We start from the raw sequence: 13,559 nt of genomic DNA, 5'->3' as shown, positions 1-13,559 counted from the left end.
TAGAGAGGCAAGCAGGGTATGTTAGAGCTACAGTAGAGAAGATGTGAAAATGCTATTATTTTGCCGGCTCTGATCCCATAAATTTATATCACCAGATGAATAGGATTTGAAGAATGAACTGGCTTGTTGAACAAGCCACTTTAATTAATATTTAATTTAATTCATGATGTGCAGTAACCCCTGAAAACATGTTAGGTTTATCTATATTGGTCTGGAATGCTTGTGACCTTAAGTGATGATCGTTAATTATGGTTAATTAAAATGAATAGCCCAGCATTACCTGTCATAGCACAGTTTGGAATTTTTTCTGAGGATTTGGGAGGACTCCATTTTGAATATTTCCTTAGCTCACAGAATAAACTCAAAGGTAAGGAATTCAAAATTGTCTGACTGATTTGTTTTCATAGGAAAACAGCCCCTCTTTATGTGCACTGATTAGAGTAACTTCACAGCCAGGTTCTGTTTTTGGAACCTTGAGGGCTTTGAAAAACCACAAAGGCCTTGGAATTTATGGGATCCATTGAGTTTAGACAAAACACAATACCTGGAAAGATACAGGAGGTCTTGTGTGCTATGCTTTTCTGGGGACTAAGGTTTTTAAAATGTAAAATGTGTGGAAAATGTTAAGAGAGAGTGGTAACACCAGGTGATAAAAACCCTGCAAACTGTGTTCAAATAGCTCCCAGTAATGTTTGAAAGGGCTTTCACTGTATGTAGTTTCTTGAGGATCCATTTACACACATGGAAAAATCTCGCAGCCAGGAAATTCTGAATCTTGTTATCAGTTTTAATTTTACTATCAAATCCTGTCACTTTTTTTAAAAAGATCTTATTTATTTATCTGAGAGAGAGAGAGAGAGAGAGAGAGAGTAGGAGCATAAGCAGGGGGAATGGCAGAGGGAGAAGTAGATTCCCTGCTAAGCAGGGAGCAGGAAGGGAAGAAATGGGGCTGGATCTCAGGACCCCAAGTTCATGACCTGAGCCAAAGGCAGATGCTTAACTGACTGAGTCACCAAGGCGCCCTTCAAGTCCTGTTTCTTTGAATCCAATTTCAGGAGAGTTTTGAGAACTTCTTTTCCTATCCATTTTTTCTTTTCCTCTCTTTACTTCCAACTTATCCACGGATGCTTCTTGGACCCTTCTTTTTGGCATTCTCCAGCAGTTATTACCTGTCTTGTCCAGACAGTTTACACCCAGGCTTCTTTTTCTCTCTCGCTCGGGTAAGCCAACAGAAAGACAGAGAGCAAGGGGGTTTCCCTAAGCACAAATCAAAGCTGAGAAGGATAAAGTGTGGATCTTGAAGGGAAAGGGAAGATAGATGGCACATCATCTTTGCACCACGGAATCTGGTGTTATATTTCCATATTTTCATTTGTTTTCAGAACATCACCTAAAACCTGCAGGTATACCCAAGGTTTATGTCAGGATTCCAGATTAACAAACCGAGACAGTTCAGAATTTTTTTCTGGATGTGCTTCCTTCCTGCTCTGTTTGTTTCCTTGGTATCTTCTCAGCGCAAGGAAAGCCGGCAGTTGCACTTTGCTCCTGCTACAACACTCTCTTTCTTCATGCTTGGTTTCTGTGCTGCTGTTTGATATCTACACCTGTAGTGCTTCTGGAGCAATGACAAGCAGGGCATGAGGCTGGAGCACAAAGAAAATAAAGCAGGAAATGAACAAGATAGCATAGCAGTGTGGTGAGGAAAATGAACCTCGACTCCTAAAGCATACAGATTGCTTTCCTTTTCCACCCAGATTGTTCTGGGGGTTTTGCCGCACCTGGTATCGTGCCTTGTCTATAACAAGGGCTGGTATGTGTTTCTTGAATGAATGGATGAACGAAGTTGAAGAAAATCTCAGCATTTTTTCCAATGAGAGCGAGCACTAAAGTTCCCTGTGAACAGCAATTTCTGGGGCTCCTGGGTGGCTCTGGCATTAAGCGTCTGCCTTTGGCTCAGGTCATGGCCCCAGGTTCTGGGATCCAGCCCCACACTGGCTCCCCGCTCAGCTGAGTCTGCTTCTCTCTCTCCCACTCCCCTTGCTTGTGTTCCCTCTCTCACTATCTCTCTCTGTCAAATAAATAAATAAAATCTTTAAAAAAAACCCCAGCAATTTCTGACCTTTGATGTGCATTAGAATCATGTGGGAAGCTTGTTAAATGCAGTCTTTAGCTCCATCCCTAGAGAATCTCCAGTTTTCATAGGTTCCCAAGGCGATTGTGATGAGGGAGGAGATCTGGGAACCACTGAAGAATCATCCTTATATTCTCTAAATATAATTACAATACTCTATACTTTTACTTCCTTCTCATTATTACTCTTAGATGGCATTCCTTGGGTATGTGGTGTCATCTACTAGGAAGATATGACCTGTTTCCTTTCAGATTATTCTAGCTTTTGGAAAGATTTCCAATATTTTAAAGGATAAATACAGGCCAGAATTAGAATAAGGATTATTCATGAAGCATTTTGTGAGTAACTCTTATGTTCAGAGTCTTGCTCTGGGTGTTTTCAAACAAATCTATCCCTTTGTTGGCCACCAGCATGGTCATAGAAACATTTGCATTTACAATACCATTGCAAATAGGTACCCCTAATTTATTGTCCCACAAAAGTTGGTTTACAAGTTTTTCATTTCCCAAGAGGTACACAGGTAATAAAACAAGTGAAATCAGCATTTTTTTATGCCTAAGATAAATGTTATTTGTTTTGGGTGAGTAGCCATTTACCAGGCTGTTTCACAATTTGCAACATCTTGCTCACTGGGTCTTAAACTTTCCCCATATCCATTGATTAAGTCACTAAATGTCCTTACAAGACTAGAGTAAGTGGTACTTAGTTCATCACATAGACAAACTGATCTTTAAGTGGGTTAACTATTCCAGGGTTTGCAGGAGGAGAGTTAGATCTCTTACTTTTTTTTTTTTTTTTTTTTCGGAGAATACATAGCTATCACTTTGGGAGTCTTTTAAAAAATTTTTACTAAGTTTTTAATTTCAATTCCAGTATAATTAACATACAGTGTTATATTAGTTTCAAGTGTACAATAAAGTGATTCAGCAATACTATACACTACTCAGTGCTCATCATTAAGTGTACTCTTAATCCCCATCACCTATTTCACCCATCCCCCCCCCCACCTCCTTTCTGGTAACTGTCAGATTGTTCTCTGTAGCTAAGAGTCTTTTTCTTGGCTCGCTTCTCTCTCCCTCTCTCTCTTTCTTTGTTTTGTTTTTTTTAAATTCCACATGTGAGTGAAATCGTATGGTGTTCATCTTTCTCTGACTGACCAGTTTCGCTTAGCATTATACTCTCTAGCTCCATCCATGTTGTTGAAGGTGGCAAGATTTCATTCTTTTCGTGGCTGAATAATGTTCCCTCATATATATACCACCTCTTCTTCTTTTTTTTCCATTTTATTTTATTTTATTTCTTTTTAGTGTTCCAAAATTCATTGTTTATGCACCACACTATACCACCTCTTTTTTATCCATTCAACTACTGATGGATTGTTAGGCTGCTTCCAGAACTTGGCTATAATAAATAATGCTGCAATAAACATAGGGGTACGTATAGCCTTTCAAATTAGTGTTTTTGTATTTTGGAGGTAAATATGCAGGATTGGGATTACTGGATGGTAGGTTTGTTGTATTTTTAATTTTTTAAGGAAACTCCATATTATTTTCCACAGTGGCTGCACCAGTTTGCATTCCTACCAGCAGTGCATGAGGGTTCCTTTTTCTCCACATTCTAAGCAACACTTGTTATTTCTTGTGTTTTTGATTTTAGCCAAGAATACCTTTTACACTTACACTACCAGTTCCAAGTAGCCAATCCTTCACTATTTTATTAAGTCTCTCATTTCTATCTAAAAAACAAAATCTCTGAGATAGTTTGTAATATTCGGATGTATAAAAATGGATGATCAAACTTTAAAAAAGCAGATCTAAACCAATTGGGTGAACATAAATAGTGATCCTTGACATTCAAATCACAGCAATTAATATTATATTTATTGTGAGGCTTTTGAGAAGCCAAGACAAAATGGTAAGTACACCAGAGTACATAGTTCTCATTTTTCAATACCAGAAGGACACACATTTGACAGAATTTCTTTTCCTGTTCCTGAAATCTAGAAGCAATTAACATAGTGAACAGTGTCTGACTATAGTTTATGGAAGATAGAGAAACATTATTTAACTACAGATTTCCTGTATCAATCCTAGAAAAACACCACAGACATAATATTTAATTGTAACTCAATGAAGACATTACCATATGGCGTAATGATCATATTAAACAATAACCATTTTTTGAGCTTTTGTATTTACCCAGTACTTCATGTAGGGTATCTCGCTGAGTCCTCAAAATGGCCTTGCAAAGAAGGTTTTAGCAAATGCATTTTACAGACAAGGAAACTGAGGCTCAAAGACATTAGCTATCAGGCCCAAGGTCCAATCAATGAGGTGGCACAGTATGGATTGTCACTTGTTCTAATGACAGCACTCTTTCCACCATAGTCTGGAAATCCAGCATGCCGCAGGAATAGAGTTTTAAAGAACCTAAAGCAGTGGTTTTTAACTGAGGATGATTTGGCAATATATGGAGACCTTTTGGGTTATAATTTCTGGGAGAAGCACTACTAGCATCTAATGAATAGAGGCCGGGGATGCTGCTGTACATTCTACAATGGGCAGGATGGTCTCTGACAACAACAAATTATGCAGCCCAAAATGTCAATAGTGCCAAGGTTGAGAAGCCTTGGTCTAAGGGATGGCAAATTGCATTGTTCTCATATTCCTCTTCAACATATGTCTCAAGCCTATTTTGGCAACTGCTGAAATGCACTCAATTCAGGGTTGATGTCTCTGGCTTAGAGCAACAATTTTGTATTGTAGATTGAAGAAATTTTCATGTGCTCCAGGTACCAGAAATGCAGGTCAAAAAATTAATTTTGTTTTCAAAGTATACAAACCAGGTAGGTCATTTCCTTTATTCTGAAAATCAGGAGTCCATGTGGGAAGGACCAAATACTATTTTTTCTAAAAGACAGACTTTGAATCTGTTCAAGCTCTGGCATTAGTATTTACAGGACACCACCACATCTGTGCTGTAAAGCTAGAAATGGCTACACACTCTAAAGCCTGCATTTCCAATTGGTCTTCTTGACCATAAAAGAATTTTAAGATGATTGGTTTTTTAATAGAACTACATGCTGGTGGGTCCACAGGGCTGAGGAGCTGCATGACATAATTTGGAGGAGCTGAGTGAGTTGGCTTATTGAACGATTTTAGTTTTAATACAGGTGATGCTCAGTGATCCTTTCTGAAAATAATTAGCAAACAGGTCAATGCTTTACTCGCTCCTGCTCTTCATTTTCTTATAATTATGGCTTCCCAGTTAGTGCCCTTTTGATCCTTTCTTTTTCATATTCAGAGCAGCAAGAATTCTACATCTAGGTTGGTCATATGTTAAAAATCTGCAGTGATTCTTATTGACCAATGTGGTGAGTGACAGTGTTTCTACTGTGTCCATGGCATAGCTCTTCATCATGTGTACTGAATGTTCTTACCGAGGCCTCAAAGAGCCAGGCCTGTGGATGTACAAGGTTGAGCACATCAAACAAGTTTGCACTATTCTCTCCACAGGCTCCCTTTTCACAGGTATAGTAGGTCCGTTGGGACTTGTCCTAATACACAAGCATGACTCTCCGTTGTTGAGACAACACATTTTCTTGAGTCTGTCTTTGCTGCTTCCTCACTGATTGGGGAACAGATTCATCATTCACTAGGTATTTCAGATTCATAATTTATGGATTATGTTGCACATCTGTTGCATACTGTTGCACATCTGTGGATTCTGTCAGGACATACAAAGTATTAGAAATAGCAGGTGGGGCCTCTATGGATGTACCTTGGGTATTATCCTCTATTTTTTTTTCAAGGTTCTTGGATTGTATGTTTAGGGCATTGTATGGTGGATTGATTTAATAAATACAAAAAAAAATTGGCCCATAAACTCCTCAGCTGCAAGTTTTCATATTCTTAGCATAACCGCACCCACAGTTTTATTAGAACTCACTCTCTGGTTCTCACTTTTGTCTTACTGTGCATGCATTGAGGCTTCTCTTCTCAGTTCCTTCCTCTCCCTGTTTTCTTTGAAACTGTCTCTCTGACTTTCTCAGTTAAAACTGATCTGAGTTCTCTGATCCCGATAATCCTTTCTATTTTAATTGCATTACCTCAATTTCTGCCACTTCAATTGCTGGGGATTAGTAGACATCTTTGGAAAAGCAGTATACATAGTGGTTAAGGGTCCAGGCTCTGGAGCCAGACTGCTTGGGTTTGGTCTTAGATCTGTTGCATTTTTATCAGCTGTATGACCTTGGGTGAGTTATGTAACTTCTGTGTGCTTCTGTTTTTCTCATCTGTAAATGGGAATATTTGTGGTACCTTTCTCTTACATAGTTGTGGTGATTAAAAAAAGTTAATTCATGTCAAGCACTTAGAATAGTGCCTTATGTATAGTAATTGCTCAGTAAACATTATCTATTATTTTACTTTAATTATATAAGAAGAGGGAAAATCTTATGAAATGGTGATATTATTTGCAGGTTGTTGTTTCAGATTTTACCTTCTTCCACCGTGCCTGTAGTAATGTTGAAGATAATGGAATGAAAGTATTAGCTACATCAACATCCAATAGTGGGAACCTCTCTGCAGCATTAAGTTCCATTATCTTTATTTTTTTTAGATTTATTTACTTATTTACTTACTTGAGAGAGAGGCAGAAGGATAAGGAGCGAGAGAATCCCAAGCAAATTCCCTACTGAGCACGGAGCCTGATGTGATGCGGGGCTCGATTTCACAACCCGTAAGATCATGACCTGAGCCGAAATCACAAGTTGGACAATCAACTGAACCACCCAGATGTCCCAAGTTCCATTATCTCTAAACAGAAATTCCTCTTCTTTCTACTCTTTTGGGCAATCTAGTCACTGTTGACCTCACCAGAGAGCTGACATCATCCTGGCTCTGAAAGATTTTAAAAATTAGATGATCACAGTTGTTAATTCTCATTCTTTCTTCAACCCAGCAGCTCTACCTTCAAGGACTTAGAGGGCAACAGCCTGAAGGATAGTGGTCATGAAGAGAGCGACCAGACTGACAGTGAGCATGATGTCCAGCGGAGCCTGTATTGTGATACTGCTGTCAACGACGTGCTGAACACCAGCGTGACCTCCATGGGATCTCAGATGCCTGACCATGGTAAGAGCTGGTTGGATGTAAGTCACAGCCATAGATCACAGAGAACCCAGAATGTTTGTAGGTACACTATACTACTTTACTGTAATGAGTGTGTGGTCAAGGCGTGCACTGTGCTCATGCTGAAGAGCATCTAGAGTTGTGAGATGTCCTGACACCAGACCAGATTCTTCTTTATCCTCCCTAGTGGATCTAGCCTAGTGGATCCCCTAGGTTTGTATAATGTTCAGGCATTTTAAAAGCTGACTACATGTACATATTGCATACATTCTCTCCAATAATAACTGCACTGAGCACATAGAAAATGAACAGATGCCTTCTCACCAGGAGTAAATGCCTCTTTCTGCTTTAGTACATGAAATTTAACTGATCAGTCGAGTTGCACAGAACGTAGCACTAATGAGACCAAAGGGGTGGGTTTTATTTCCGTATTAAACTAGTTAAATTTACTCAGAGAGAGACTCTGTTCTCTGACCACAGATTGTATGCCCTTTACTGAAGAGAGAAAGTACCAAACTTCCAATTTTGTCTGTGGGGCTGCTATGCCAAATCCCTCTAGCCTCCATACACATGCCTGCCATTGATCATAGGAGAGACCGGTGTAAGAAAACATGGCTGACTCCAAGCAACATTCTGGGCATATGAAAAACACCTCAAAACAAAGCTCAGGACTGGCTTTCTCATATATGAAGACGAGTCTGTTTTTGTGAATACAGCCACACATGCTTTAGCAAGAGGAGCTATTTAAAACCATGCTGGGCATAAACCAGGGTATGAAAACATTAGCAGAGTTCTGCTAAGGCAGAGTGTTCAGATGGACTTGGGCACAAATGTCATTTTCAATGTTTTATTGATGCAAACATGCTGGGAAAACAGCCTGTCTTTTTCAATTAAGAACTATGAATTCAGCTTGGTGTTTAGGCTCAGTGAAGCTTCAGAATGCGTGGCTATGTCTTGAGAGAAGCTAGATGCAAGCTCAGCTGGAAGCCCCACTGCTAAAAGACTTAAAGAGGAGAAAACAAAATACGGTGATTATGTGCTGGTCTTCAGCTGTTTCATTTCACTGTAAACATCATTAAATGCTTTTGTTTTGGTCTTATAAATGAATCCAAAGGGGGAAAAATTGCACAATTCAAAAAAGGAAATGTTTTTCATGAAAAAAAAGTTTGTCGTTGTAGATTCTGTTAAATGGCCCCAAATCCATCCCCTCCCCAGAGGGCTCAAGTGTCAAAGTCTATAATATATAGAGGTCATTACTAATTGTGCATTGCTTTCTTCCCTAACTGGCAAGTGGTGACATCCATGGAGATAATATACTTTCTGGGCAACCTTACTAAGACTAAAGATGAGAAAACTGGACATTTATATAACTGAAACAGAGACTGTTTAATTCTCAGAGGATTAGTAGTGGGTCACAGGGTATAGACCGGTATGTATCACTTACTAGCCTTGTATCCCAAAAAAGTGCTTTTTCATTTATATCAGAAAGGGTTTTAATTAGATGTTTTTTAAAATGAAGTGAATCCGGGAAAGGAAATGGTCATAATTGATTCTCACTTTATGCCTGGCTAGAATAGCTCTGTTTTAATTTTTGTCGCATTTTTCTAGAAAACAGTATCAGTGGACTATGCTTAATTTTTCTGAGGGAGTGTTTCTTACAAATGGGATGTGTTGTGTGTGTGTGTATATATATATATATATATATATATATATATACACACATATATACATACACATATATACATATATCATGTAGATTGTATAATAATGAGAGTTTTCTAAAGCAAACATGTGGCATTATTCCAAGACTCTCCTACATAGAAGGTGATGATTAAACACATGCATGTACACACAGACACTTTTTGCTGTTCCATTTTGGCAACACTTTCATATTTTTTTCTCAGTATTCAGTTTTCACATATATATCTTAATTTTTTTTCCATCATTCCAGCAGTGGCTAAATCTTAAGCCAACCCTTGAGTTTGCTTTCTTTCACTTTCGTTTGGCTGAGTCATTAACTTTTGGGTACAGACGGAATTCAAGTTGTGCTTACATCTCAGGCTCTACCTTATGAGTTCCCAGTAACTTATGAGGTTTCAGTAATAGTATTTAACTGTTATATCTCAAATAAGCTCTAGGCTGGGCATGTAAATTGTGTCACCTCAGTTATTGCTACCTCAAACAACAGCAACAATTTCAATAATTAACATTTTATAGCATTTTACTATCTCAAACTAGGATTCACATAGTACTTCTCATTTTATCCTGAGGCAGAGTAGTTGAAAGACAATCACTGAGCCAATTAACCACATAGACCTGATCTCGTAACCATTCTAACAAGAATAGTTCTAGGTATATTAATTCCAGGGCAATATGGTACTGTTTCTTCTGGGGACTACCAATTTGGAAAGGTCACGAGGGAAAATGGAATCTTCTCTGGACTCAGACCTGCACTGAAAGTCTCAAAGATTCTTTGAGGGGGAGAAAGATAGTCCCTGGCGTCTTTGGTTCATTGATGCTGTGATGGGCATCTCAAACCCAAGTGCCCTTGTTTTGGCTTACCTTGGATTTCATGTCTGTAGATTTCTGTGTTTTCTAACTTGGATATTAGCACAGCATTTTTCTTTGCATGTATAGAGACCCATGATTGATAAGGAATATTAGGATTTTCAAAATAGAGATAATTTTATGCATCTGTTAATTTTTTCTTTGAGCAGGAATGGGTTGTTCAGTGAGCTATTACTGTGTTGCCAGCATTGAGGAAAAGGTATAAATTATATTTGCTCCCCACTTTCCCAGACACCTGGGTCCTGTGCTTCTAAACACTGCCGAAGTTTCTTTGGGTTTTGTTCTCCTAACTGCTACAGCAGAAGAATGCTTAGTGTGAATGTTAAAGGTACTTCATGACTTTCAGAGTAAAGTCCCAAATCCCTTAATTTTCAGCAGCCCATCTTTGAGAACAGTCCTCTAGGGATGGAACCTAGAATCAGGTATATACCACCAAAGAAGAACAATGTCTGGAAGGCTTTTGCACCCAAAGGGCAAAGCCAGGGGTTTAGCCCCTTGTGTCTGGATTGTGTTTTGACTGCCCCAACCTAACAGTAATGAGCTGGGTTAGGGTGGAGGTAAGAAGGAACGACAGGAATCTGCTTTCCAGATTATTATCAATCCTAGTATCACTCAACTTGCCTAAGTCTAGGTCACTTGGTTAATGAACTGGTTGAGCTGAATTTCCTTGTTGCCAGGTGATTGAATTACACATTCATTTATCATTTGAGTGCCCTTGAATTAATATGTCTCAGCTTGTCCCCAGTAATTCAGCTCTTATTGTCATGGCTTCCCAGAAAAGAAGGTGATGGAGAATTCTTTATCCTGCACTTTCTATTTACATATAGCACTTTTTGGAATGTTATCTCTCTGTAGCTCTCAGAGTGCCTTGAGAGCAAGGAAGTGTTGTCATTCAGCATATTTTACTGCCTGATTTGTTCTTGAGGTGATTTGGTGCTGAGCTTAAATCCTTTAACCAATGCCTTTTCTTCCCGAATTTGCCTTATTTGGTAAAATTACCAACTTCTGGCAAGGCCAAGAATTTTGCCTTATGCGACTGCAGCAGACAGTCTCCAAGAAGAGTAACTGACCATTAGAGAGGTAGAGGTGCCAGACATTCACGGTTTTTTTTTTGCATAGTTAGGGGTATCACTGGGTTTGAATCTCTTCCTCTCAGTTATTTCTGGGTTGAGTAGTGCTGGGGTTAATAGCTTCCTTCTCTTCCATGCTTCTTTGCATGACCATTTGTCATGACTTGGATATACCATTATGTTTACTTAAATATGTAGTCCTTTTGGGAATCATGTCCTAGAACTATACATTCTAGTCCCAAGCTCAACTAATTTGTTTCAAATCATACTCATTGTCTCTTACTTTATGATTTTAATTATTGATTATAAATTCATCAACTGAAAAGATGACTCTAGTTGCACTAATGTGGATCTAGTTTGGAGTTCACGACAACACTGACTTGGTTTGCCTCCCATGCTAATTGATACCACATGGAAACAACATACAGAAATTCAAAATAACAGCTATTTGCTTTTGTATACAAATACATCCAAACACGATGTAATGATTGCTTTATTTCTGGAAATACAAATCCTTTTGGATTTTATTAAACTTGTTTATTTGGTAGCTTATGACCTGAATATCATTTAACACGTTTGTTGTGTAAAACATGGATCGAAAGAACTTGATCTGTGCCTAATACAACTGCTATTACAAATTAACCATGAAAATATTCTGTAGGTTTCATACTATGCATATTCTGGTTTCAATCACAGGTATATTAAGATGTTTACACTTCCAAAAGTATATCAGCAATGTGTAATTTTATTTCCTCTAGACTTTTAATGAAATTATGATTTAGTGACTGAACATCCTTTGCTTATCCTCTTACCTATCCCCCTGACTCATCTCTCATCTCACTAAATTTCCAAACACTCATTTCAATTATTCTCTTGGCAAAACAGGGTGTTCTCAATGGAGAATATTTTGTGACATTGCAAAGCAGTGTGCTGCTGGTCTCCAGAAATGGTAGCATGGACCAGATGTTCATAGAGTAATCGAAAATTCCATTTTATCAGAATAGCATTTGCTGTCAAAAACTTTTATCTTTACTTCAACAAAGAGGTTGATTAGATCCCCCTGGACCTGAAGTAGCATCTTTGAAGCTAGATATACTGTTTTGCAATTCATGTGGTTTGTTATCCCCTGGTTGCTCACATAGAATCTTTTAAAAATGTCTTCAGCCTCATGCATATATATACACGGTGAAATGTTTAATTACTTGAACAATGGAATGTATATGCATATAGCAAATCTATGTATGTGATGTTCAGCTGTTTTCATCTATCTCAGGTATACAGTATTCTAATGCCAGGTAGGAACAATCCATGAGTAGATATGTATCTTTCACCTGTTCATTCAAACAATAATTTTGAGTGCTCACTGTGTGCCTGTCTCTGGGAATTGAATGTGTCAGTTACTGTTATTATTGACTGTGAAAGTTCTCATCTCTTTAGCTTTGCTTATCATCTGGGGTTTACTGAATTGACCAAGGTCAGCTCAATGATGAAATGAATAACTCTTTATGATTTTAGAAATCATTATAAGAATAGAGCCTGGTACTATTAAAAACCTTATTAACGTTGTGTCAACAAGGTGAAAGAAACAATAAAAGACTTATAATCAAGATCTTATTTTAAATAAGAATATCATGAAAGACTCTTCCATGATGCCCTAATTTGAACAATGTCACAGAAGTAATCATTTTGTTTTTAAACCTATTAGCTCTGAGGCCGAACTTCTTGCTTACTTTTAGTTAATTTCATTATAATACAATAGGTTTAATCTCTGACATGTCCAGTTACCTTGTTGGTTTAGAGGCACTCAGTGGTACTCAATGCTCAGTCTTCCTTTTCCTCTGATGTCCAGGAACTTTTATCCAGTCTCAGTCTCAGCAGTGGCTGGGCATGTGGGAATACAGGGACAGGTGGGTGATTTGTTTATTTCAACTACATTGCTGCACCAGATAATTGGACTCCTTTCAAAGCGTTATTTACATTTTACTGGCAAGACAGTTGCTGGAATAAAAAGTTGTCCTTAACTAATGGAAACATCCATGCTGTTAGCAGTTGTTTGCTACCATTATTTTGGCATGGGCCTTTTGGTCAGAGAATTCTTTTAGGACAGTTGTCTTCATCTGCTTTGAAATAGAAACACCGTGCCCCACACTTTTAAAAGAAAAATAAGATGTTTTCCTGATCCACTTGGAGCTTTTAGTTGTCTCATATTCAATGTCTATTTTAAAAATTGATTTTAATTACCTGTGGAAACAGACTCATTATTCATCAAGAAAATAGATGTCAGGGGCTTTCTTGACTAGTTGACACTAAGAATTTCTATATTTTTAAGCACTTAGAAAGCACTGGAGGATGGAAATTATATAAAGGGAGCACACTGGATAATTAAGAATTTTATTCTCTAGGAGTTTATGAACCAGTAGCACAAATAGTCTGGTATGGAATAGACCGCATAGGATCAGTGAAGAAATTAATCAAGATTATTTGAACTGGAAAGCAAAATACATTTCAAAGGACACTGATGTAATGGAATCCCTTTGGTGGAATAGTGGAAGGCAGGCCCTGATATAGTAAGCTAAATAAAATTAGACTGTATTTGGGTGATTTGCTAGGTGAAGGTTTGCCAATTGCTTTATGATAAAGCAAGTTCCATAGGCCATG

At 38.1% G+C, this 13,559-nt stretch overlaps 1 protein-coding gene across 2 annotated transcripts in view; it reads left to right on the top strand.

Annotated features, from left to right (window-relative positions):
- The window catches only part of PCDH19 (protocadherin 19), a 131,249-nt gene that overhangs the window by 62,836 nt on the left and 54,854 nt on the right, over positions 1–13,559 (top strand). The window contains exon 4 of one of the 2 annotated variants that reach the window (XM_059158651.1): positions 7,094–7,266. In XM_059158651.1, the coding sequence (XP_059014634.1) occupies positions 7,094–7,266 (173 nt within the window). The remainder of the gene's footprint in view (positions 1–7,093; positions 7,267–13,559) is intronic. The other variant, XM_059158650.1, reaches the window with a different exon arrangement.

Source organism: Mustela lutreola, chromosome X, assembly GCF_030435805.1.
Source record: "Mustela lutreola isolate mMusLut2 chromosome X, mMusLut2.pri, whole genome shotgun sequence".
NCBI lineage: Eukaryota > Metazoa > Chordata > Mammalia > Carnivora > Mustelidae > Mustela > Mustela lutreola.
This window is presented reverse-complemented; position numbering and strand designations above follow the sequence as displayed.